Raw genomic sequence first — 27,914 nt, 5'->3', positions numbered from 1 at the left:
CCTATGGACAAGGTCAATTTATTTGGTGCCCCGCACAGCAGGTTCTGAAAAGATGGAAGAGAAAGCAAAATCTGTGCAAACAGTAAAAGATTTCTTACAAGTTCAACCTCCAAGGTTTAGCAGGAATTGGCCCTCCAAGAATTGGTCCTTTCCGGAGTCCTCTAAGGCACAAAGAGGCAGGAATAGGCGCTCTAGAGGCAGAAACCAATCCAGAGGTGCCTACAGGGGTCGCCAGTGGCAGGGTAACAACCAACGAGGCACGGACACAGCCACCACCACTACAACAACTCAATCACAGTGACTTGGCGGTGGCACCGCCTACTAGGGAACAACTAGAAGCACCCTTAGGCAGAAAGCTAACCTTATTTTCAACAAACTGGCACTGCATTACAAGAGAAAAATGGATTTTGCAAACTATAGACCAAGGTTACAGGTTCCATTTCCATACTCTACCAGGAAAGAGAGGAATGCCGAACCTACCACCTACTCAAAGGGCAGAAGCTCTAAAACAAATATCCCAATTATTAAGATTGAGAGCTGTGGAAAAGGTACCATCTGTGGAGCAAGGGAAGGGATTTTACTCCAGGCTCTTCCTGGTACCAAGAAAAGAAAACAAATGGAGGCCTATTCTAGATCTGTCCGCTCTAAACACATTCCTCATTGTTCCAAAATTCAAAATGCTGACTCTACAGCAGCTTCTTCCCATGCTGGGTAAGGAGTCTTGGCTGGTAACTCTAGATCTCAAGGAGGCATACCTGCACGTCCCCATAAGACCAATTTGCAGAAGATACCTCAGATTTCTTGCAGGATCAGAGCATTATCAATTCTCAGCATTGCCCTTTGGCTTATCTACTGCGCCCAGAGTGTTCACGAAATGCCTGGCATCAGTAATCGCTCATTGCAGACTTCAGGGAATTCAAATCTATCCCTACCTGGACGACTGCCTGATACAAGCGGACAACAAAACAAATTAACAGAAGACTTACAAAGAGTCATCTATCTGCTACAAGCCCTGGGATACACAGTCAATACAAAAAAGTCAAGGCTGATTCCATCCCAAATAATAACCTTTCTGGATGCAGAACTGGACACATCAAAACAAATGGCATTTCTAACTGCAGAAAAGAAAGAACAACTTCCTCTCTACTTCTTGGCATTAACAAAGCAGAGCCACCTAACTGCAAGAAAAGTGTTACAAGCTCTAGGCTTCATGGCATCCTGCATAATTCTAGTCCCTCATGCCAGGCTTCATATGAGAAAGCTACAGTGGTACCTAAAGAATTTGTGGTCTCAGCACAAGCACAGCCTGGAAACCAAAATTCCAATGATCCCATGCCTGAAGCAAGAGTTCTTATGGTGGGCTCAGGCCTGTCAATCAAACACAGGACTGCCCTTCAGCAAAAGTCATCCAAGACAAACTATCACGACAGATGCCTCAGACCTCGGTTGGGGAGCACACATGATGGACAAGGTCATTCAAGGCCTATGGACTCAAGACCAACTGCATCTGCACATAAACCTAAAAGAAATGATGGCAGTAAAATTGGCAATCCAGGCATTCAGACCTCTTCTCCACGAAGGCCAGCTGTTGATAAGGACAGACAACACCACAGTTATGTGGTACATCAACAAACAGGGAGGCACACACTCATACCCCTATGCCGGCTGGCACTAGACCTATGGGATGTGGCTCTGGGTTACAACCTTCAGTTACAGGCAATTTATGTACCAGGAAAGGAAAACATTCTAGCAGACATATTAAGCAGAACTACAACAGATGCCCACGAATGGATGCTGCATCCGGACATCTTCAAAGACATCACAAGAAAATGGGGATTACCACAAATAGACTTATTTGCATCCCCATACAATCACCAGTTGAAGAAATTCTGCACAAGGACTTACCACCCACTTGCTTGGAAGGTGGACTCCCTATCTTTCAGTTGGAAAAGCCTGACAGCATACGCATTCCCACCACTTCCTTTGATGCACAAGGTGCTTCTCAAGATCAAAGAGGAACGTCCGAGGATCATTCTGATAGCCCCAGACTGGCCAAGACAACATTGGTACCCACTACTGAGGAGCATGTCCAGGGAACAAATATGGAAACTACCACTGATCCCATTACTGCTGACACAGAACAACTACAGCATTCTGCATCCAAGCCTAAAAACTCTGCAGCTAACTGCCTGGAACATTACATGACAGGAATTAACCCAAATTTATCCCAAAGGGTTAAGGACATAATCCTGGAGGCTCGTAGACCTTCAACAAGAAAGAATTATGCAGCAAAATGGAAAAGATATCTCATCTGGAGTGCTGCAAAAGGGCAAGATGTGACACTGGTGAACATAGCCAACATCCTGGAGTACTTGGCTGAGCTCTACCACACAGGCCTGTCCTATTCCTCCATTAAGATACATGCATCAGCTATTTCAGCACAGTACAGCTTGGATCCTCCTGTCTTCTCGCATCCTCTGCTCAGACAGTTTCTGAGGGGAATTAAAATGTAAAACCTCCCAGGAAACCTCCATTGCCAGCTTGGGACTTGAACTTTGTGCTAGAAAAACTGACTCTGCCTCCTTTCGAGCCAGCAGCTACAGCAGACTTACAATACTTATCCTGGAAGACTGCCTTCCTGCTGGCAATAACTTCAGCAAGAAGGGTCTCTGAATTACAAGCATTAATGGCAGTACAACCCTTCCTGATCTTCCATCAAGATAGAGTGTCCATGAGAACAAATCCTACATTTATGCCTAAGGTGGTATCCAGAGTCTCTTTAAATCAGGCTATCCACCTTCCTACTGTCTACCCCAATCCACAGAACAGGGGAGAAAAGCTCTTACATACCTTGGATGTACACAGGCAATTACGCTACTACCTGGACAGGACAAAAAACAATAGAAAAACTGACTAGCTTCTGGTAGCTTATGCAACAGGAAAAGAAGGAAAACCAATTTCTAAACAGACAATCTCCAAATGGATAGGAAATTGCATTAGACTTTGTTACTCCTATCATGGAAAGAAAACTCCAGAGAACATCAGGCCTCACTCCACAAGGGCCACAGCCACTACCACAGCTTTCTTTCGAGGAGTGGCTACCAAGGACATTATAGAGGCTGCAACTTGGACCTCCGTGCATACATTTGTCAAGCATTATAACTTACCTCTATATTCTAGATCCCGTGCTGGCTTTGCCACTGCTGTTTTGCAAGGGATCCTGACTACACTATAATCTATACTCATTTCCTCCTCCCCTAGTTTAGCTATGGTATTCTACCCATTTGTAATGACTGCAGATGCATCCTTGAAGGACATAGTACAGTTTTGTACCTACCATAAATGTAGATGTCCGAGAGGAATGCATCCGCAGTCGGGATTACCCACCCTCCTTCCCCTCTGAGGTACTCCTAGGGTACTTACCAATCTTCAGCTAGCTTGGGGGGGATCTATTATGGTGTATTTGTTTGTATATATGTACATACATGTTTATTTTGTGTGTTTGCTCTCTACTATTTGGAAACTTTGGCATTTATCCAAATTTAGCCTATCAAGAGGGCACCTGGCATCTGGGGCAAGAAACACTGAGGAAAATGGCGTCGGCTGATGCCTTTATACCCGAAAACTGCCGCAATGACGTTGGGTGAAGTGCGACACCAGCCGAAGCCAGACCCAGACTTTGGAATCCGGCCGACCGAAGGGCTGCCTGATGACAGGACAACCCATTTGTAATGACTGCAGATGCATTCCTCTCGGACATCTACATTTATGGTAGGTACAAAACTGTACTTTTTGGTGATTGTAGGTTGAAAATGTTTCCTACCTTGAATGTTGTTGTTAAATTTAAGAGGATATGCTGTCCCATTAGAGTATGTTTGTAAATCTCTAATAAGCTTACCCCGTTTTCTGACTACTATTGATGCTTTGTGTCGATCCACTTTAACACTGATACTGCAATACAAAGTGTTAAAGAAAGAAAAACTAGGAGAAGACTTGATGTTTTTGTCTAAAATCTCTAGTTCATCTTTCATAACAGAAATATCTTTGGTGTATTGACCTATCAAAGACTTCATAAGGGAAATCCCAGTTGTGTTAAACATGTCCACTAGTTCTTTATATAACAAGTCACCTTGCTTAACACAGTTTGGAAACTTGAAAACTTTTAGGCCTTGTGGGACACACCCACGCCTAATGTTTTCTTCAAAATACAAAATTTCCAACTGTAAAGAAGCTATCTTAGTAGCCAACCATTCTCGTTTGAATATATTGTCTTTACAAAGTTCAAAATCTTGGTCTTCGTTACAAACATTGTTATTACTTACTTGTGAAGAGCCGACACTGACATCTGAAAATGGATTAGAACTGTTAGAAAACAAATTGTTAATCAAATCACCTCCATCAGAATCTGAAACTACAGTAAAAGTTCCATTTCTTTCGCTCAGACTAAGCGACCGTCATCCATTGTTGGAAACATTTGTTTCGGGAGCAAGACCAACCCCTTCACGTATAGCACGCCTTCCTATACTCTGTGCTTGGTTGCCAGAATCCCCAGACGAGCCTGATAGTCTGGTAAACCCATCACGAATAGCATCAGTGATGGTAGAAACCAATTGACTTGAAACCCCACCTGAATCTCCTGGTGTGGGGTGTATGGTTAAATTAAGGTTACTGTCCTGGGAAGAATCGCCTCCAGTCATGGTGCCACGCAAACACAATAGTTAAAACTCACTTAAACTAGACCAAAAACGAAATAAAAAAAAAATGACACTGAAAGAACTGAACTGAGACAATAAATCCAACCACAGGACCACCAGAGTAACTTTGTTAAGCGCTTTCACTCCCTTTAATACACATGAGGTTCATCAGAACAAACATTACATTCATTGCAAACTGTTTAAATACCACTTGATATCAAATCACATGACTTTCCATTTAAAAACCTTAAAGTAACCTTTCTATTTATATTCAAATGTTTTTTTTTAAAAATAATAATGATCAAATGATTAATGTACGTATTTCTGTCATAACAACATATAATCTAATGATTTAAATATATATGAAATGTTTTCTGCAAATGGCCAGAATTAAATAATTGTATAAATTCAATTTTTATTTGTTAATTTATGCATATATATATATATATATATATATTTAAATCATTAGATTATATGTTAAGACAGAAATGTGTACATTAATCATTTGATCATTATTATTTATTTAAAAAAAAACATTTGAATATAAATAGAAAGGTTACTTTAAGGTTCTTAAATGGAAAGTCATGTGATTTGATATCAAGTGGTATTTAAGCAGTTTGTAATGTTTGTTCTGATGAAGCTCATGTGTATTAAAGTGAGTGAAAGCGCTTAACAAAATTACTCTGGTGGTCCTGTGGTTGGATTTATTGTCTCAGTTCAGTTCTTTCGGTGTCATTTTTTTAAAATTTTGTTTTTGGTCTAGTTTAAGTGATGTTTAGTATTAACACTGGGCTAGCAGGAGCAGGACCCCCCCCCCCCACGCCAAAAAATAAAAACAGTAATGGAGCTTTTCTTTTCTCTGTTGCTTCTCTTCAACAGCACAAAATATAGTTTTGGAAATTGGTTGATCAGGGATATGAGCCGTGACATAGCATTCTACTGGAACAGTTACACATTTGATTTAACAGTCCCATACTCAAAACAGTTTATTCAGTGGTTAGGTATTGTAGAATGATAACAAAGTATTTCATTGCAGTTTTACCTTGCATGGAAGTGCCTTTTATTGCTGAAAACATCAGAACATATATTTATAGTTTGCTTCTTATCTTGACAGGATGGCAAGATCATATTCCCTGCACCTCCTCCGAAGAATATTCCTGAAGCAGCTCCTGTGAAGCAGAAGACAGTAGCGGAACTGGAAGCTGAAAAGGCAGCATCTTTTTCTCCATTTAGGAAGACTATGACATCTGCCAGTGTTTATGCTGGAGGTGAGAAAATGTACTTCTTATAATGAAGGCACTGCGCCTTTGTTTACTTGTTCAGTGCCAGATGTTCTTCGTGTTTCACTGTTGCAGTCATTACATTTGGGTTATCTGCTTGCAGTAGCCCTCAGTCTGCCTGATTAACAAAGTCTTGGGTCCTGCGTCGGTTGCTGTCCCTTCTTCCATGACGTCAGGTCGTCAGGGGTATAAAACATGTAGCCGACACCATTGCATCAGTCCTTCTTGCCGTGCGGTGCCCGAAGCAGAAACAGTTCACAAGTGCCGGTCAGCTGACTCCTGAAATTTTCGTTTTCAAGTTTCAGAGTTGAAGCCTTCAACTAAAGCTAAGTACCCTGTTGGGGAAACTTTTTCTTGCTCCTTACCGATGTCAGTAAAAGTTAATAATTGCATTACTTGTGGAAAGCAAATACCTCACAAAGATTTTCATTCGTACTGTATTCCTTGCCTAGGCCCTGACCATGACGTACCTTGCTGTCAGTTTTGTGCTTTATTTAATCAGCGCACTATCCGTCTTCGGTATATTTTTGCTTCTAAATATTTCAGTTCTCGGTTTAATTATCCAGAAATGTCGTCGGTTAGCCATCCGACTATCAGGATTCCGAAAAAACGAAAAGATAAAGACAGAGACAGGCCGCCGAGGTCCAAAACTGCCGACGATGCTTCTCCTAAGCCAGTCACCAGTTCACTGGTACTCAGTGAGGCGTTTTCGCAGCCCCGGATACCCGCTACTTCTGACTCGCAGGCCTCTACTGAGACCCATTCGGAGTTCTGTATGCCGCGGAATGCTTCAACTGTGGGAACCTGTGGATGTCTCTACCTTGGATGGGTCCGGAGCCGCTGTGCAGGCACCGACTTCTGAGGGTGCACTCAGGCCTACGGACTTGCATATTAAACAGACGCCTCCTTCTTCATTTAGGCCAAAATGTTGAACCATGCCTACGAAACCGAAGCCCAGGCCGCATGCTCAGGCCTCTTTGCCTAAAAAAACAAATGATAAGAATAGCTGAATATCTTATAACTCTAATCAGTTAAAGCCAACCTCCCCCTTCTAAGAGACCTAGGACTGAAGTTGTTTATGAATCTTCTGATTTTTCTGATTCTTCTGATAATCTGGATTTGCCCTTATCTACTTATGAGGATTCTGATGCAGGGGACTCTATTCCCTCTGCTTCCCCTCCAGAGGATTTTTCTTTTGGTGAAACCTTACATACACTAAGGGAACATTTCCACTGGGAAAGTCAGGATTTTCCTGATTCAAAAAAGAGGCTTAGGGATTTCTTACTCCTGCCTCAGCATAGGCCTTTAGCTATACCTCCTGTACTAGACATTGCTGATGATGCCTTTTCAGAATCTAATTTGGCCCCTGATTCTTTGCCTCCTGTTCCCAGAAAACCTAACCGATGTTACAGGGTTCCTGATTCTCACAAGTTCTTTTTTGAAACTCTTGTTGCAGATCCAGAGACTATTTCACAGGGACCCAAGGGCATTAAGGCTTCTACTGCTAAAAATCCTACCCCCCTCTGATAGAGCTCCAGGGCGCTGGATAGATGGGGTAAGAAAGTTTACACTTCTGCAGCCTTGGCCATTAGGGCTTTAAATTGCCAGTTTCATGTGTTAAAGTATCAACAACATGTTATTGGATTGCTTAAACAGACAATGATGTTAATTCCTGACTGTGCTGAAAATAAAGAATTACAGGATTTAATGCATTTTGCTGAACAGATTGGAAAACATACTTTGCAATGTGGATTTGATTCATTAGAGGCCTCTTGCAGGGCTGCTGGTACTGGGTCTGTGCTCAGAAGGCGGAATATTTTCCTGATCATGTTAAAGCTAAATTGTTGAATGCTCCCTTAAATCAGGACCGCCTGTTTGGCAACAAGGCCTAGGAAGTTCTTAAAAAGATGGAAGATAATGCTAAATCTATGCAAACTGTTAAAGATTTCTTACAAGTTCAGCCTCCTAGATTTAGTAGGCACTGGCCCTCTAAAAGTTGGTCCTTTCCAGCCCCTTCCAGGTCTTCTCAAGCCAAACCCAGACACAGCAGAAACCCCAGGTTTAGTCCCAAGGGACACACAAGACTAGGCAGTGAGGGTTTCCGCACCCAAACCTGGGAGTAGTAAGACACCTCTCAATGGAAAACTGTCTCAGTGACTTGCTTTTAAAACTTCCAAGCACTTCCCAACTGAATGCTCCTTTAGGCGGAAAGATTGGTCTGCAGGCCAAAAACTGGGAACTAATTACCCAGGACAAATGGGTTTTAAATATAGTGTCCCAAGGATACAGATGTCATTTCCACATGTTACCAACACCAAGCGGGTGGCCAGATCTACCCCCAAATCAGTGGGCTGAGGCCCAATAGCAAGTACTCTTTTCAACATGGGGGCTGTTCAGTTGATAAAAGAAGAGGAAAAGAAACAAGGTTTCTATTCAAGACTTTTCCTGGTACCTAGAAAAGGCAATACATGACGTCCTATTCTGGATCTTTCTATTCTAAACACCTTTCTGGTGATTCCAAAATTCAAAATGCTGCCTTTTCACCAGCTGCTTCCTATGCTATGCAAGGATGCATGGTTGGCAACACTATACTTAAAAGAAGCATACCTGCACATCTCTATCAGGGAGTCTTGCAGAAGATACCTACGCTTCAAAGCAGGCTACATGCACTATCAGTTCTCTGCACTGCCCTTTGGCTTATCTACTGCGCCCAGGGTATTCACAAAGTGCCTAGCTCCAGTCATTGCATTTTGCAGGCAAAGAAATTTTCAGATATACCCATACCTGGACGATTGTCTAATTCAGGCAGAAAGCAAGGACATTCTTATGAATCATCTGGCCTTTGTTCATAGGGTACGACTTGCCTGGGGTTCACCGTAAACAAAAAGAAATCACACCTGGTACACTGTCAACAAATTATATTCCTGGGAGCAAGCTTGAATACAACTTCCCAGATGGCTTTCCTCACACCAGAGAAACGGATTCATTTGACAACTTACTTCAAACAAGTGGCCACAAAAACCTAGCTTATCTGCAAGGCAAATACTGCAAGTCTTGGGGCTCATGGCCTCCTGCATTCTTCTAATTCCATATGCAAGGCTGCATATGAGAAAACTACAGTGGTATCTCAAAAGCCTATGGTGTCAGCATTCACAGGATCTAGAAGCAGGGATTCCTATCATACCTTGCCTACGCCTAGAGTTCCTTTGGTGGGCAGAGGCCTGCCACCAAAACGGGACTACCATTCACATTACCCCCTGCCACCCATATCTTAACAAACTATGCATGGGGGGCTCAACTGGCAGGGAAGTGCATTCAGGGCAAATGGAACCCAAGTCAAATGCACCTGCACATAAATCAGAAGGAAATGTTAGCTGTACATAATGCTCTGACAGCCTTCAAGGACCACATTCTTCCAGGGCAACTAATGGTAAAGATGACAAGACCACTGTCATGAGGTACATAAACAAGCAGGGGGGTACACATTCTTACCCCCTCTGCAAACCAGCCATGGCATTGTGGAACACAGCCTTGAGCTACCAAGTGAATCTACAAGCTCAAGTCCTGCCAGGAAAACTAAATACACTGACAGATGGACTAAGCAGAAACCTCATGGACCTACACGAGTGGAAACTGGAACCAAGAATTTTCAACATGTTGACAAGCAAATAGGGGACCCCAGATATAGACCTGTTGCCCCCCCCCAGAACCATCAACTGGACAAATTTTGCACAAGGACTCCCCACAAGCTAGCTTGGAAAGTGGATGCTCTATCCTTCAGCTGGAAAAGCCCATCAGTTTATGCCTTTCCTCCTCTGCCTCTGCTCTCCAAGGTACTACTAAAGATCAAACAGGACAAGCCAAGGATGATTTTAATTGCACCAGACTGGCCTCGCCAACACTGGTTCCCACTCTTGCGCAGTGTGTCACGCTTGTCTCCATGGCACCTACCTCAGACTCCTTCCCTGTTGTCTCAGCAGGAGAACCAGATTCTGCACCCTCAGCTGAAAACCCTGAACCTTGCAGCCTGGCTAATTATCTAATCTGTCCTTTACCATCCCTCAGTAAATCAGTGATGGATATTTTAGAGGCAAGGAGGCCTAGTACTAAAACAATCTTATACTGCAAAATGGAAAAGATTCTGTGCCTGGAACCAGTCTCAAGGAATGAACTCAGCAGTGCCCAATTTACCTCAAATTCTACAATACTTGACTGAGATGCTTCATAAGGGCTTGTCTTTTTCCTCCATCAAAATTCAGGTCTCAGCCATTTGAGCTCATTATAGCACAGAGCCTCCCCTCTTCTCTCACCCACTGCTCAAGCAGTTCCTCAGAGGGGCCAAAAAATTAAGGCCACCCAGGAGAGCTCCAACTCCAGCCTGGGATCTAAACTTTGTCTTGGAGAAACTCACTCTTCCTCCTTTCGAGCCAGCTACTACTGGAGATTTAAAATTTCTTTCCTGGAAAACCGCTTTCCTTTTAGCAATCACTTCTGCCAGAAGGGTATCTGAATTACAGGTCCTTATGGCAGTGGAACCTTTCATCATCTTTCATGCGGACAGGGTGTCCCTCAGAACCAATCCCTCCTTCATGCCCAAGGTGGTATCCAGTGTGGCTCTTAATCAGTCCATTCATTTGCCTGCCTTCTTTCCTAACCCACCAAACAAAGGGGAACGGATACTGCACTTTTTAGATGTGCACAGACGGGTTAAAGTCTACTTGGACAGGACTAAACCTCAAAGGAAATCTGAACAACTGCTGGGTGGCATTTGCTGCAGGAACAGGGGGAAAGCTATTTCAATACAAACCATTTCAAAATGGATAGGCCACTGCATTCATTTCTGCTATAAGCACCATGGAAAATGTATCCCACAGGGCATCAGACCCCATTCAACCAGGGCTGCATCTACCTCTACAGCCTTTCTCAAGGGCGTCCCTACTAGGGACATCATAGAAGCTGCTACCTGGAGTTCTGTATATACTTTCACCAAGCATTGTCATTTGCCAATTTTCTCTAAATCGAGAGCTGGTTTTGCCACTACAGTCTTGCAGGGCCTTATAGCTGGTCCTAATTCTATTTAAATTCCTCCTTCCAACCCTAGCTTTGGGAATCTACCCAAATGTAATGACTGCAATAGTGAAACATGAACATAGTACAGTTGTGTACACTTAACATAAATGTAGATGTTCGCGTGTATTTACTGTTGCAGTCCTTGTTACCCTCCCTCCAGTCCCCTTTCTTCTTTTGGCTAAACCTCTACTCTCACTTACTATGCTCTAAAAGCTTTTTGGTGTATTTGCTTTTTTGTTGGAGGTATAGCCTTGTATTTATAGATTGCTTCCCATTAGGGGGGCACCTGACATCTGGGGCAAGAAAAACTGATGTAATGGCATCAGCTGCATGTTTTATACCCCTGACGACCTGACATCATGAAAGAAGGCATAGCAACCGACGCAGGACCCAAGACTTTGTTAATCAGGCCGACTGAGGGCTACTGCAAGCAGATAACACAAATGTAATGACTGCAACAGTGAATACACTCGAACATCTACATTTATGGTAAGTGTACACAACTGTACTTTATGCATTTCCTGCCAGGCCTGCTGTAAGATTCCTCCCTTCTACAGTCAAAGACCAGTCATTCCTTACATGAGGAGCTAATGCTGACTTGGAATAAAAAAGCTTGTGAAAGACAGGCCAGCACTGTGTAATCTGTGCAGCTGTTCTTGTCATCTGTACTTTTTTGTCACTATTATGTTTCTTATTCTTTGCAGTTTTCTGCGAGTACCAAGCAAAAGCTCCTTTCTTGGAAAGTGCATCTGCCTCATTAGATTTGTTTCTCCATAATCAAGGTCCGTTGTATTATTGGTACCTTGTTATATGGATGGCATGTTCATTAGAACAAAGTTATGCAAACCTGTCATCATGATTCTAAAAGCATTCATGCTCCAGTCAGTTAAATCTGGCTGGTTTTAGCCAATGTGAATTCCAAAATTTCACTTGTAGGATGATTTTTACCCAAAGTCAGGCATGATTTCATGCTGGAACTTTGCAGGTTGGTCTTGGATAGTATAAGAAAGTTGAAGTATCTAGCTGGGACACGGTATTGTAACAGATGACGTAATGCGCCATAATAAGGAAACCTCACTAAAACAAGGTGAGAAAGTAAAAGTATACATTGCATCATGTACCTTATCTATACAGAATGTTTTTCCTAACTGACTTGACAGTAGAGATTCTGGCTATATGGGATTTACGGTCAACTATTAAAATGTTGAGATTCAAAATTGTTTACATTCGGAAAGCTGAAATAATGAACCGAAAGACAAAATCTACAAACACCTCAATATCGAATCAGTTGAACGAATTCAGCAGATTCAACATGGTTTCCGAACAGATTAAGTGGTGTCCGTATAGGAGCTCAGATAAAGGAAACTCCTGTACCTAACATCACATTTTTGCAGGGGGGCAAGCCCCCCCTACTAACTATATATTCCAACTCCGAGAATGCACTACAGTGAAGAAAGGGATGAATTTCCCACATTGCACTGTTCCGCGATCTCTGTACAGTGTTTTGAGTTTATATCAGCAATGCAGTGTGCATTCGCTGATATAAACTTTCGTACATGGGAATGTTCAGCAAGATGGAAATTCGAATATCCATGTTTTGAGTTTCCATCTGAGAACATTCCGCGTTCCACCTTTTAATAGTAAATAGGAATTTACTGGCCTCTGTGGTTCTCCTGTCAGCAGCGATTGCTCCAATTCACTGCCTCAACTAAAATGTTATCCACTGTTGGATAACACATGCCTATAATTATGTATTTTGTTTGCAAACATTTTAAAAATGTTTTGTTTTGTTTGTGTTCTTAGTTTGATACCCAGTGGTCTGATGCATCTGACACATTAGACTTCATATTCATTGACTTGCTTAATACACTTGCCTGCATTTTTACCTTAAAACATGCACACACAAAATAAATGTTATGTACTACATAACATTAAATGTTGTTCAGAAAGGATCATAGATTCGTAAAATGTGGAATAATGCTACCAGACAGATGTCTTTGACTACCCAGCATAACTTCTAGAGCTTGAAGATGTCCCTTTGCAGGGCCACTCCCACTTCATGTTGAGAATGTTGGTAGGACAGACTGTGTAAATGTAAGAGGCACTTGTGCCACCTTTATTATTTTTTGTTTTGCTGCATGAAACTTCCCCATGTCCATCAGATTTGTCCTTGGTAACCTCACTGCTATGATAAATATCCAGTTTGTGAATTTTCATTATTACTTTATCTTTTGCTTTGCATTGCATTATGATTGACATCATTAGATCTGGAATTTGAAAATATTTCCAAAGTTAACTTCTTCAATAAAAGTAATCAACAAGTATACCTGTGGTCGATAGACTCCAGTGAGGAACAGTAACTTTCAGTGATATTCTTATGTTGGATCTTTGCTTAAACATCCATATGCAAGCTGTGTACTTCTATTTAAAGACTGTCCAACACAGAAAACATACCCCTCATGTCCTTTCTAGAGCATGCACACACACACACACACACACACACACACACACACACACACACACACACACACACACACACACAAAAACAATCCTAACCATAGGGCAAAGGACAGTTGCCTCCAGAGTGGAGGGAGAAGTGTCTTCAAATGTGTGCTGCTATAGATCCAGTTGGCCAAAAAAACGTTGGACAAAAATTGACTCTGGAACTTCTGCAAGTAGACAGCAATACGCCTTTTGTAACTCAAACAGTCCTACAAGAGCCTGAGGGCATTAATGCCATGGAGGAGTTAGCTGGTTAAACTTGGTCCTGATATCTGCTGATTCTTCTGCATTAGCCAATGCCCCTTCTAGTGCTGTCAGTGAGATACAAACGTCTGTCTTATTCGAGATTTTCGTGCTGTATCATGGCCAGATGGCAATTCCTAGGTGCTCGCAGCGGGTCAGTGAGCTCCCTGCATAAACAAAAGTCTCCACTAGTGATGTTTCTCTCTGCCTTTGAGCACATCCTTTCCTTTAGGTTGTCCACTGCTCTCAGGATTTTAAAACAATTAGCACCACTATTTGTACATTTCAGATTACAGAGGATTTGCTTTTAGGCATACATTTGAGGACCACTTGATCGAAGCAAAATCCAGGAACAGCTGGAAAATGTGCTAAAATGTATGATTTATTACTTTAGCAGACTGTGCATCTCCCTCAGCCTGCAGAAATCCACTCTGTCTAAACATTGATGCTTTGAAACTCTTTTATGGAGCTCTGCTAAAGCTCCTGACAGTGGGAGAGAATGGAAGACGCCCTTAGCTTTGTGAAGCTGACCGGTTCCAGTGTGTGTAGGATCCATATAACTTTGGCTATGGCAACAGTGATCTATTTGAATATCTGATGGTAGGTTCTACTTACACAATTGATCTTTATTCCTGGGATCTGTTTTGGATGCAAGAGATTGCAGATTACCAGTTCCAGAAAAAATGGTGACAGTGCTAATAAATTTCTTCCAGCCAGTGGTCTTTCCTTTAGTGACCATTCTAAAAACACTACACTTCACATCCTTCTTGATACTCGTAGTCCCTCTTGAAAAGTGGAAGGAGAAATTTTCCAGTTGCATCTTTGCAAACTGTGGCCCTTTAGTCACAGGGAATTCCATTGATGACTGACGTAAACAGACATCTAAGGGATACCCTTTGTCAAACTAAAAGAAGTGTAGACATTGATGAGGGGTGTTTGTGATAAGCCTGGATCACACACAGGGTACTTACAGCAAGAAAAACCAGAAAAACACTTCAGCAATAGAGATGCTGCCATCATTTATGTGTTGCAAGTCTCCATGCTGGTATAATGACTGAGATTTTCAAACTTAACACCGCAGTACTGTATTTATGCAGGGCATCAACAAGTGGGGGCACATGCTCCTATTTATTGTGGATCCTCACCATGAAATCCTGCTTTGAGCTTATTACAATCCCTTTACACCAAACATATAAGCAGACTAGATCACTAAGTTGAGATTGGACCAAGAAGTGTTTCACAAACTATCAAGGTCCTCTAGTACCCCAGCAGTAGGCTTTATCCCGGTTAAGTTGACTGTTTTCTCAATTCTGTACAAAATTTTAATTTAGGGCAATGCTACTATGTGGATAAATTTCCCTCATCTCCTTGAACAGAGTCTTTCTTAGTGCTTTTGCCCTTGTACCTCACTCTTATCCCAGAGTATTTAGGAAAGTTATCCAGGGTAGAGACTGATTTATGCTGTTTGTCTTTCTGTAACCAAGGCAGCTGGGGTTCTTCCTTCTCTGGGAGCTGTGTGGTAGATCCTTTCCCTGTGCTGCAGTCTTCTTTCATAGGAACATGGAAATTAGTAGCATCCAAATCTAAAGCACCTCTTTCTAAACAGTTTGGAAGACAGTACCTTGATTCTTCCCTTGCCATTAGAGATGCATCTGATCCTTACAAAATCTTATCTAGCCAAGTGGACCATGTCTTCAGCTTGGTGTTAATCTAAAGACTTAATACCTTAGGCAGCTGTGCTACTGCAAGATGTTCACTGTACTTATTCACTGTTGTAGTCCTGATCTATTGGATCTCCTTTGGAACTGTCTAGCGATATACTTTACCCCCAGTGCCTTCAGCTGACTCCCTTCCATTACAGTGCAAGGATGCCAGTAGCAAAAAGGGACAGTGGGCAATTTCATTTTCAGATTTTTCTTGTCTTGCTGAGCAGTACAGTGTGGTTGCATGACAGTCATCTGTCCAGCACTAGGCCCGCTTCCAGATAAGTCCCCCATAAGTGAAGTTTCTTGTTCATGGAGTAGTTACTGAGTTGTTTTCTCTCATGTCTGATAGTGTCTCATAGTTAGACGTTTTTCTTAAAGTTAATTGTGTTGAAGGCATAAACAAAATTCCCCACAAAGAGTTCTACTCATTGTTTTTGACTGTGTGGATGTGTGTCAGCTTTGTGCCAGCTTTGCCCTGAAGATTGTCAGTAGACATAAATTTCCCTGACAGTTTGCAGCTGAAAAGAGTGTGCTGGTGTGGCTGCACACCACTCTGGCATCATGGTCTCCAGGAACCTATTACTGAAATGCAAGGATTCTAAAACGCACTACGGGGAGTAATATTGTAATACTGAGGGCAGTCTTGTCAAACATCATTGTTTTTTTTCCTTAGGTTCAGTGGCACTAAACGTAGTGGGTTTTTTTTTCAAAGACTCTGACATAGGAGCCTGTTTTTTTGTGAAGACCTCTGGTATGACCATTTTCTTGCCACTATGCTTTTGAACATGTGTATCCTCCCAGAGTGAAGTCACCAACTCATTAGCTGCCACTGAGGCCTCCCTATGTGCCCCATACACCAAACAGTCTTATTGTAATTACTTGTAGGTGAAAGTGGAATTTCATTGATACTTGTTTGTGGGGAGGTTCCTAGAGAACAGGTGGAGATTTTGGTTTTCCACCCATGATCCAAGGTCTCCAAGGTAGGATTTGCTGAGAAACTGAGGCCCAAAACACCAAAGACCAAATATCTGCTTGCCAGGTTACTTCAAGCTAGGTTGAGTAGAGCGTTAGCCACATCAGCTTCACTGGCTTTATACAGGCACTTATATCAACTGGCACAGGACTTCCTGATCTCTTTCTGAAAAACAAACAGTCAGTCATTTTTGAAGTTCTTGAGTTGTTGAGGGCCCATTTCCAAACAAAGTGGGATAAAATCTTCCTTTAGGATTTAGACACCAAGACTCCAAGCAAATAAGCTAGTTTATGTGGGCCAGTTCCTTTCTTTAATTGTCTGAATCAGAAACCAAGGACAGCTTCTACTTCACCTCCAGAGGATTTCTCTTTTGGGGATACCTGTTATAAGGTAAAAGAGGAATTCCAGTCGGAGTGTAAGGAGTACTTACAGGCCAGGTTCAGATTGCTGAGTCCATGGTATTTGCTGATGTCCTTCCTTAGATCACTGTTGCAGTATTCCACTACTCATAGGTTATCCAGCCAAGTGTAGCCTGATGTCTGGCTAGAGTACCACAGCCAAAAACCTTCTTAATACTTGTGTCTGGTGTAAGACCTCAGCCTGCGGGGTAGGGGTATGTAAGTAAACATATGGGTGTGAGATCTTCAGGACTACCTTGCCCCAGTAGGACCATGAGGAAAGCCTGACTATACGAAGTATAAAAAAAAAAAACATGTCAAAGTAAGAGGGTGGGAGGGTAACTGCCCCCCTCAGTTCACATAACAGTGGAATATAAAAAAGATAAGAAAAGGGAAGGAATGGGAAGCAATACTGCAACAATGATCAGTAGGACATCTACTGATGTCCTCACTGAAATCACTGTTGCAGTATTCCTGACATATGGGTTGTCACCAGTGTTATCCTGCCAGGATACCAAAGCTTTACCTTCCCAAGGTCATGCGTCCAACTCATGACCTCAACTTGTAAGTGCAGGGATGTATAGATGGAAATACAAGCGTGTACCCTCAGACTGTCTCATCTCCAGACCGAATGCAAGTGGTCCATCCATTGGACTGATCATAGATGTTCATGTTTCACTGTTGCAGTCATTACATTTGGGTTATCTGTTTGCAGGTTGCCCTCACTCGGCCTGATTAACAAAGTCTTGGGTCCTGTGTTGGTTGCTGTCCCTTCTTCAATGACGTCAGGTCATCAGGGGTATAAAACATCCATCCGACACCATTACATCAGTCTTTCTTGCTGTGTGGTGCCTGAAGCAGAACCAATTCACAAGTGCCGGTCGGCCGACTCCTGAAATTTTCTTTTTCGACTTTCAGAACAGAAGTCTTCAACTTAAAGCTAAGTACACCGTTAGGGAAACTTTTTCTTGCTCCTTACCGATGTCAGTAAAAGTTAAGAATTTCCATTATTTGTGGAAAGCAAATACCTCATAAAGATTTTCATTCGTACTGTATTCCTTGCCTCGGCCCTGACCATGACGTACCTTGCTGTTGGTTTTGTGCTTTATTTAATTAGCGCACTATCCGTCGCCGGTATATTTTTGCCTCTAAATATTTCGGTTCTTCGTTTAATTATCCAGAAATGTCGTTGGTTAGCCATACAACTACCGGGATTCCGAAAAAACACAAAGATAAAGACAGAGACAAGCCGCCGAGGTCCAAAACTGCCGACTATGCTTCTCCTAAACCAGTCGCCAGTTCGCCTGTACTCAGTGAGGTGTTTTCGCAGCCCCTGAAACCCGCTACTTCTGATTCGCAGGCCTCTACTGAGACCATTCGGAGTCCGGTATGCCGCGAGATGCTTCAACTATGGAACCAGTGGATGTCTGTACCTTGGATGGGTCCGGAGCCGCTGTGCAGGCACTGGCTTCTGAGGGTGTATTCAGGCCTACAGACTTGCATATTAAATCAACACTACCTTCGTTACTAAGGCCTAAATCTCGATCCATGTCTAAAAACCCGACACCCAGGCCACATGCTCAGGCCCCTATGCCTAAAAAACAAATGATAAAAATGGCTGAAGATCTAATTACTCTAATCAAGGGTAGTCAACCCCCCCACTTAGAGGCCTAGGGCTGAGCTTGATTATGAATCTTCTGATCAGGATTCTGTTTCGTCTGATGACCTGGATTTGTCCATACCTACCTATGAGGATTCTGTTGCAGAGGATTCCATTCCCTCTGCTTCCCCTCCTGAGGATTTTTCTTTTGGGAAAACATTACATACTTTTAAGGGAGCATTTCCACTGGGAAAGTTCAAAAAAGAGGCTTAGGGATTTCCTTAATGTACCTCGGCATAGGCAATACTTCCTGTACTAGACATTGTTGATGATGTGTTCTCAGAATCCAGTTTAGCTCCTGATTCCCTGCCTCCGGCTCCTAGTAAACCTGACCGATACTACAGGGTTCCTGAGTCCTACAAGTTTCTTTTCAAAAATCCTGTTGCATATCCCGAAACTATTTCTCAGGGGCCCAGGGGCATTAAGGCTTCTACTGCAAAAAATCCTACCCCTTCTGATAGAGACTCCAGAGCGCTGGATAAATGGGGTAAATAGTTTATACTTCTGCAACTTTGGCAGTCAGAGTTAAAATATCAACAGCATATTATTGGACTGCTTAAACAGAAAATGATGTTGATTCATGACTTTGTGGAAAATAAAGATTTACAGGATTTAATGCATTCTGCTGAACATGTTGGAAAACATACTTTGCAATGTGGTTTTGATTCTTTAGAGGCCTCTTGCAGTGCTGCTGTTACTGGGTCTGTGCTTAGAAGGCATGCTTGGCTTAAGGAGCAATCTTTGCCTGATCATGTTAAAGCTAAATTGTTGGATGCTCCTTTAAATCAGGACCGCCTATTTGGCAACAAGGCTGAAAAAGTTCTTAAAAAGATGGAAGATAAAGCTAAATCTGTACAAACTGTTAAAGATTTTTTACAAGTGCAACCTCCAAGATTCAGTAGGTACTGGCCTACTAAGAACTGTTCCTTTCAAGTCCCGTCCAGGTCCTCTCAAGCCAAACCCAGACACAGCAAAAACCCCAGGTTTCACTCCCAGGGGACTCTCAGAACTAAGCCTTGGGGGACCTCCACTTCCAAATCTGGAAATAACAAGACACCCCCCTATGGTAAACAGTCTCAATGACTTCCTTTTAAAATTCCCAAGCACTTATCTTTTGGCCGCCCCTTTGGGGGGAAAGATTGCTCTTCATGCATAGAACTGGGAACTCATAACCCAGGACAAATGGGTTTTAAATACAGTGTACCAGAGATACAGATTTCATTTCCCCATGTTGCCAACACCAAACGGGTGGCCAGACCTGCCCCCAAATCAGTGGGCAGAGGCTCAAAAACAAGTAATGTTAAGTTGTCTATCTCGCCTTCATTCTTGCTGGATGGGTTCGGAGCCGATCCTCGGCTCCGACTCGGCCAATACTAAAGCTCGAGAGCTAATTCCACCGGCTCGAGGCTCCCCTATATCCCACAATGCTAGGCGGTAACTACCCAGATCTCGTTTGCCGCTATAGCTGATGAGGTGCTTTTCTACCGGCTCAGGCAGATTAGTCAAAGATTTAATTCTAAAATCTTCTATCTTAGACCCCTAGTACTCCTTTTTCACTAAAACCTTTAGTTTTAAATACCCCTTTACTTGGTTTGACAACTTTGTTGCCCTTAATTCCTTCTTTTATTTACCACTTTAGTTTTAGGCCTTAGGCCCCCTCTAGCCCCCTTGTGCGACTGGTATTTTATTTTTAATTAAGGTGTGTGTGTGTGTGTGTGTGTGTGTGTGTGTGTGTGTGTGTGTGTGTGTGTGTGTGTGTTTTTCTTGGACCCTTTATTATGTCCAAGGAATCGAAGGTCTCAGGCTTCAAGAAGTGTGACTCGTGCTGTCAGAAACAGACGGTCACACTTCTTGTGTGTATTGCCTGGGACCTTTGCACCTGCAGGACTCTTGTGCTGTTTGTCATGGTTTTAGCCCTAAAGTCCTGCAGGAACGCACGAATAAATTAATCTTGCGGGGCTTATTAAAGCCTGAAGGCCCCCCGACTCAGTCTGTGTCGGGGAAGTCTTCTAAAACTTGCAAACAGTCGGCTCCGGTTTCTGAGTTGACTTCTGGAAAGGTTAAGTCTGCTTCGACATCGGCTCCGGCCGGAGCCGATGTTTCCAAGCCTCATACTGTTACCTTGGCTCCGACTGGAGCCAAGGCTGATAAAACTCCGTTGGCTCCGATACTCTTATCGGAGCCACAGTCTAGGAAGAGATCTAGATCCCCCTCTATCGGCTCTGTGCACTCGGCGCCAGGATCCCCTCTTCTTTCTGAACGGAGCCATAAAACTCATTCCTCACGGTCTTCCAGGCTATCTGACCACGATTTGTAAAGGGTAGTGAGTAGACTTCTCAAGTCCGAGGCACTGGCCCATATGCTGCATAGCCCGACTCAGCAGTCGGTGGCTATTTCCGTTCCCCAATATATTCCTCCTCCGACTCCTTTGAGTTCGGAGCCAGGGCTTGTCGGAGCCATGACTGTCGGTGCGTCGGATCCGATACCTTCCCTTTCGGCTCCGTCGTCTGCTCCGATCTCCTCCTTGGAGGGATCTTGGCGCCGAGCTTCCCTCGTCTGCTCCGAGGGGGCGAGTGGCATTGGACCCTTGTCCGATCCCGCTCTCCCTCTTGGGGCTTCGGCGCTGGTGAGTTTGGCTCCAACATCTGCTTCGGAGCCGTCCCTGTCGGTGCCGGGGGAAGTCCTTGTCTCTTCGGAGCGGGGGCCTCTGGCCTTGCCTGACAGGGGTGCCTTCGAGGTCATGTGGAGCGTGCTAGAACCAAGGTCTGCCCCACAGTCTGCTCCTTCAGCCCCTCCATCTACAGTGCCTGCGGTGATTTCTACTCACCCCCTTGCCTTAGACCGCAGAGAGCCAACTCCTCAAGTTTCCCCATTGGGAATTTCCTCCTCTTCCGAGGCCTCTCCTCACCCAGTAGGAGATCCCCCTAGGAAGAGGCAGTGCAAGAGGAAAGCACATTGACTCCCCTGAGTCTATCACCTCTGACACTGACTTAGAGGAATCTGAAGGTTCCCCTCGATCCCCCTCTGAGGATGTCTCCTTTGCTGACATCCTTGAGATCCTGAAACAGAGGGGGAACTGGCCAGCCCTTAACCCTTCGGAGGATAAGTCAGTGTATCTTGAGTCATTTGGCTCTCGCCCTTCTACCTCCTGGGTGTCCCCTCCCTTTGACCCCCTTATGGAAGTGGTGGCAAGGAAGGCTTGGATGGCTCCTGATTCAGTGGAACCCACCCCTAGGAGACCATCTAAATTTATTACTGCTCCTAGAGATAAAGATTTTTTTATCCAAAGGTGTCCCTGTTGATGCCATGGTGGTGGCTGCGGCCACTAAGAAGGAGTTAGCCGATCCTTCGGTTCCTGTCCATCCTCCTAATAAGGAATCTAGGACCATGAACAGGTACGGCAAGCGGATGTTCTCATCAGCGACCTTTTCAATGCGGTCGCTGAACTACTTATGCCACTTCACTCGTCTCCAGAGAGATTTACTCAAGGATATGGGTGAACTGATAAAGGATCCTACAGCTGAGGGGTTCCAAGACAGAATGAACTCCCAGTTGGCAACCCTGGATTCCATCGTTAACTCCTCCATGCGACTGGTCTCATATGCTGCGGATGGGGCGAGTAGAGCCGCAGGCACAGGTGTTGCCTTACGACGTCACGCCTGGATGCGGCTGTGCAACTTTGCGGACCCTTTCAAGGCGTCCTTCACCAATTCTCCCTTTGATGGATCATCCTTGTTTGGTCCACAGGTGAAGGATACATTGACCAGGTGTGAGGTAGAAGGTAAGACTCTCTCTGCCGTAGGAGTCCGTTTTTCTACCCCTTCTAGACCCTATCCCAAAGGTCAGAGGGGAGGAAAGATGTGGTTCCGCAAACAATCCCAGGGAGTCTCATCTGACGCACAAGGTCGATTCCCCTCTAGAGGCAGAGGGGGGAATAATAATAGACACCGCCCTAGAGGCAGAGGAGGTCCGCAAAACCAGGGTAGCAGAGAAATGTTCTCTGATAAACCCTTTCAGCATCCCTGAAGGGCTGCCCACCTTCGGAGGCAGTCGGGGGAAGGTTATCCCTTTACCCAAAAGCCTGGCTTTCCCTTACTCGAGACAAATGGGTACAGTCGATTATATCCGAGGGTTACAAAATTCCCTTTATTCACATCCCATCCCAACCCAAAAGATCCCTTCCAGACGTTCCACCCGGTCTAAGGGAACAAGCAGCATTAGAAATTTCAAAGCTGCTATCAAAAAGAGCTATCCAATCAGTCCCAGCAGACCAGCAAGGATCCGGAATCTACTCCAAATTCTTTTTGGTACAAAATAAAAAACAGGGAACTGGAGACCCATACTGGATCTCAGCTACTTAAACAAGTATATCAGGAAAACAAAATTCCGGATGGTCACGCTACAGTCCATACTACCCTTCTGGGGTCAGGACAATTGGATGTGCTCGATAGATCTTCAGGACGCGTACTACCACATCAAGATGAACAGACGCTCCAGGAGATATCTCCGCTTCAGGCTGGGAGCCAGTCACTACCAATTTAGGGCCCTGCCCTTTGGTCTCACTACAGCCCCCCGTGTGTTTACCAAAAGCATGGAAGTGGTCGCGGCTCACTTGAGACGTCAAGGATTCCAGGTGTTTCCATATTTAGACGACTGGCTCCTTACCGCCACCACCACCAGACATCAGCTTCTTGAATCCAGGGACTTCACCATCCAATCTTGCCAAGCTCTAGGCATTTCGATAAATTTCAAAAAATCTGCCTTGTCGCCTTGTCAATCTATTACCTTTATAGGCGCCACCTTAGACACACTCAGTCTTTCAGCCAGACTCACAGAGCAGAGAGTGTCAGATATTCGAAAACAAGTTTCCCTTCTCTTACAATGCAACAAAGTCAAAGCCAGACTAGTTTTGAAGGTGTTAGGACTCATGGCAGCAGCTATTCCCCTTCTCCCCTTAGCTCGCTTTCACATGAGGATCCTCCAATGGATGCTGTTTACTCAATGGTCCTTTCAGCAGCTCCCGATGTCCCATACCATATTGATAACTCAATCATGCAAGAATCAACTGTCTTGGTGGATCACATCACCTCAACTTCTCCGAGGAAGACCCTTCACTCCCAGTCGCCACGTTGACAACAGACGCCTCCCTGATCGGGTGGGGGGGCATTATCAGGGCAGGACAGTCCAAGGCACGTGGCAACCTTTCGAGTGCCACTTGCACATAAACGCCTTAGAGATGAGAGCAGTGCTTTTAGCATTGCAAGCCCTTCACGACTCTCTTCCCACTGGGACTATTGCAATTCAAACGGACAACATGTCCGTAGTGTGGTACATCAACAAACAAGGCGGAACCAGATCATACCCTTTATGTCGAGAGGCACTCAGACTTTGGCAATGGGCGATCTCTTCTCAGCGTTTTCTGATAGCAATGCACATTCCCGGGAAATCCAACGTTATTGCAGACAAATTGAGCAGGGCAATTCTCATGCCTCACGAGTGGTCTCTAAAGAAATCAGTTCTAGAAGAAGTATTCCTAAGATGGGGCCAGCCTTGCTGCGATCTTTTTGCTACTCCTCAAAACAGCAAGTGTCACGACTTCTTCACTCTCTTCCCGTTACCAGGCCATCCCTCCAGAGACGCTCTAGTCCACGATTGGCCCCGGGGACTTCTATATGCCTTTCCCCCCTTTCCACTGATATCTCAACTAATTCAGAAAGCCATCGCCTTGAGAGTGACAATGATCCTCATTGCCCCTTACTGGCCTCGACAGATATGGTTTCCATTTCTTCATCGTTACCTTTTGGAGTAGCCTTGGCATCTGGACCCAGTACCAGATCTGATAATCCACCAATCGGGTCAGCTGCACCAATCTCTGCTTTCTCTAAACCTCACACCGTGGTTTCTCCGATTCCAACCTTAGCCAGGCTTCCCTCAATATCTCGCTCGGTCCAAGATATCTTGATAGCCTCTCATAAATCTTCTACCCAGAAGATTTATAATAGCAAATGGAAACGCTTCTCCTTTTGGGCAACATCAAAAAACATAGATCCCTTTACTGCACCTATCCAGTCTATTCTAAACTTTCTAGCAGAACTCTTTCATTTAGGATCATCTGCATCTACCATTAGAGTTCAATTGGCTGCCATATCTAATTTTCATGTTGGTGTCTCGGAGTCTAGCATTATGGCTCACAAACTCTGTAAAGCCTTTTTAAGGGGCGTATTTCTTCTCAAACCTCCAATCAAAGATCCCCCGCGTCAATGGGATTTGAACTTGGTTCTGGCATCCTTAATCCTTCCCCCCTTTGAACCGGTGGCTTCATGTTCTCTGAAGTTGCTTTCTTGGAAGACACTTTTTCTGGTAGCTATAACTTCAGCGAGAAGGGTATCTGAACTCCATGCTCTGTGCAGTCATCCTCCTTACTTAGTGTTTCACAAAGCTAGGGTATCCCTCCGTACTAATCCATCCTTTTTGCCCAAAGTTTCCTTCCAAGTAAACCTAAACCAAATTATTGATCTCCCCGTCTTTTTCCCTAACTATTCAAACAGGTCGGAACAAAAGCTACATTTTTTGGATGTTCATCGCCAACTTAGATATTACTTAGACAGGACTAAACAATTCAGGAAATCTAATCTTTTAGTTATGTACTCACCATAACTTCAGATGTTTGGGATCCATCTCGCCTACATTCTGAATGATGGGTTCGGAGCCGATCCCTCGGCTCCGACTCGGCACGCTTATGCCAAAGAGCGAAGTCTCTTATTGGCTGAGCTTACTATATCCCAGGATGCACCACCACCAGTCCCCCAGATCTAGTTTGTCCGCATACATGCACACATGCATACCCTGCTTATATAACATCGTCAGATGAAACAAGATAAAAACAGTAGAGCTCAAAACCGTTCAATCTCTTCTGATCTGCAAGGCAGGGGGAAGGAGGGTGGGTATCAGGAATGTAGGCGAGATGGATCCCAAACATCTGAAGTTATGGTGAGTACATAACTAAAAGATGTTATGTGATCCTATCTCGCCTACATTCTGAATGATGGGACAGCGTCCCTAGCACCTGAATCCTGGGTGGCTCACTGGAAAACACTCCTGAGTACTGTGGAACCAAATGAAGCTCGTCCTTTAGATGCCACATCCAATTTGTAGTGGGAAATGAACGTGTGCGGGTTGGACCAAGTAGCCGCAGCACAAATTTCCGAAATAGCGAGCTTGGAATGAAAAGCTATAGAAGTAGCCATAGCTCTGGTAGAATGAGCTTTGATAGATGATGCAAGTTGCTTATTCGAAGAAGAATAGGCCTGAGTTATGCAATCTCTGATCCATTTTGAGATTGTAGCTTTTGTGATGGTTTGGCCCAATTTATTATCTGAGAAGGACACAAACAACTGGTCTGACTTACGAAGTTGCTGAGTCCTGTCTAAATAGAAGCGTAATTGCCTGTGAACATCCAATTTATGGAGAGTGTATTCTGCTTCATTAGAGAATTTTGGAAAGAAAACTGGTAGTTCTAGAGATTGTTGAAGACAGAAACTAGAGCAGACCTTTGGGACAAAGGATGGATTAGGCCTAAGTGATACTCTATCTTTGTGGAAAATCAAATACGGTGGTTTAATAGACAGGGCTTGAAGCTCTGAGACTCTTCTTGCAAGTAATAGCCACTAAGAATGCCGTTTTCCATGACAGATATTTTAATTCGCATGTAGCAGCCGGTTCAAAAGGGGAGATGTTAATGCGCGCAACACCAAATCAAGATCCCACGGAGGTGCAGGATGAAAAACTGGTGGTCTTAACAGGCTCGCACCTTTAATGAATGTTTTGCATAGTCTGCTGCTCATCAAAGGAGGATCCGTGGATTCATGGAATTTAGAGATAGCAGCTAGTTGAACTTTAATAGTTGAGACAGAAGATCCCTGATTAAATAGGGATGTTAAGAATTTCAAAACCTCTGGGACAGGAGCAGTGATAGGGTCTAAGCCCTTGAGTTGAGCCCAGATAGCAAACCTCTTCCACTTACTGAGGTACAATTTGTTAGTGGTGGGTTTGTGGGCGAAGATAAAATGTGAACAACTTCCGGTCTAGTGTGTGACTTCTAACTAAGGTTGGAAGTGGAGGAGCCAAGCTGTCAATTTCAGAGATTGAAGGGACTGATGCCAATGTCCCGACTGATGGATTAGCAAATCGGGATCAGGTCTAAGGTCCACGGATCGTCCACTGCATGCTTTTTCAGGTAAGGAAACCATATCTGGCGAGGCCAGTATGGGGCAATCAGAATCATTGAAGACCCTAGCTGAGAAGCTTTTGAATAACTTTGGGAAGGAGTGGAATTGGAGGAAAAGCATAAAGCAACCCTGTTGGCCAAGGTTGTGCTAGAGCATCCATGGCTGGTACTTCCTGATGTGGAATCAAGGAGAAGAACCTTTGGCACTTGGTGTTTTGTGGAGTCGCAAATAGGTCGCAGCACGGCGTCCCCCATCTCTTGAAAACCTGGGCTGCTACTGTGCGGTTTAGAGACCATTCGTGAGGAGAGAGAATTGTCCTGCTTAATTTGTCCGCCAATACATTTGACTTTCCGGGATGTGGGTCGCTACCAAGAAGCGGTTGGTAGCTACAGCCCATTCCCACACTCTCATGGCCTCTCTGCAAAGGGATACGATCTGGTCCCTCCTTGTTTGTTCAGATACCAAACCACCGACATGTTGTCTGTGTGGATGGCGATGATGCCCTGAGGAAGAAACTTGTGTAAGGCCTGTAGGGATAGAAGTACAGCCCTCATCTCCAACACGTTGATGTGGAGAAGAGCTTCGTCCGGAAGCCAGGAGCCCTGAACTAGCCTTCCCAGACAATGCCCCCCCCACCCTATCTGGGAGGCATCTGTCGTCAGGGTAACCACTGGAGGGAGAACAAAGGGTTTTCCCTGATCCAAGTTGGATGTCTGAAGCCACCAGCGAAGGTCCCTTTTGCATATTTCCGTAATCATGATGTGATGATTGAGGGGAAGATCTTGAAAGGACCATTGAGTTGACAAGAGCCACTGAAGAATCCTCATGTGTAACCTTGCTAGAGGAACTAAAAGTACCGTGGCAGACATTGAGCCTAGAACCTGTAGGACCATCCTGGCTGGGGCTTTGGATCTCGAGATCAGAGCTTGAACTTGGCCCTGTAAAGTTCGGATCCTTTCGGCAGGAAGAAAGAGCGCATCAATCTTGAGTCTATCTCTGCTCCTATAAACTTTATGCGCTGAGAGGGCAGCAAGACAGACTTTGACCAATTGAATGTAATCCCTAGGGAAACACCCAGGGAGATGGTGGCTTTGAGGTTGTCCATAAGTAGATGCCTGGTGGTGGCAGTCAGGAGCCAGTCGTCGAGATAGGGAAACACT

General features: G+C 44.2%; 1 protein-coding gene across 2 annotated transcripts in view; it reads left to right on the top strand.

Annotated features, from left to right (window-relative positions):
- Positions 1-27,914, top strand: part of NNT (nicotinamide nucleotide transhydrogenase) — a 1,308,245-nt gene that overhangs the window by 495,860 nt on the left and 784,471 nt on the right. For both annotated transcript variants that reach the window (XM_044076912.1, XM_044076918.1), the window contains exon 10: positions 5,809-5,962. In XM_044076912.1, coding sequence (XP_043932847.1) covers positions 5,809-5,962 — 154 coding nt within the window. The remainder of the gene's footprint in view (positions 1-5,808; positions 5,963-27,914) is intronic.

Source organism: Protopterus annectens, chromosome 1.part1 (assembly GCF_019279795.1).
Source record: "Protopterus annectens isolate FY-2018-M chromosome 1.part1, PAN1.0, whole genome shotgun sequence".
Taxonomy (NCBI): domain Eukaryota; kingdom Metazoa; phylum Chordata; order Ceratodontiformes; family Protopteridae; genus Protopterus; species Protopterus annectens.
This window is presented reverse-complemented; position numbering and strand designations above follow the sequence as displayed.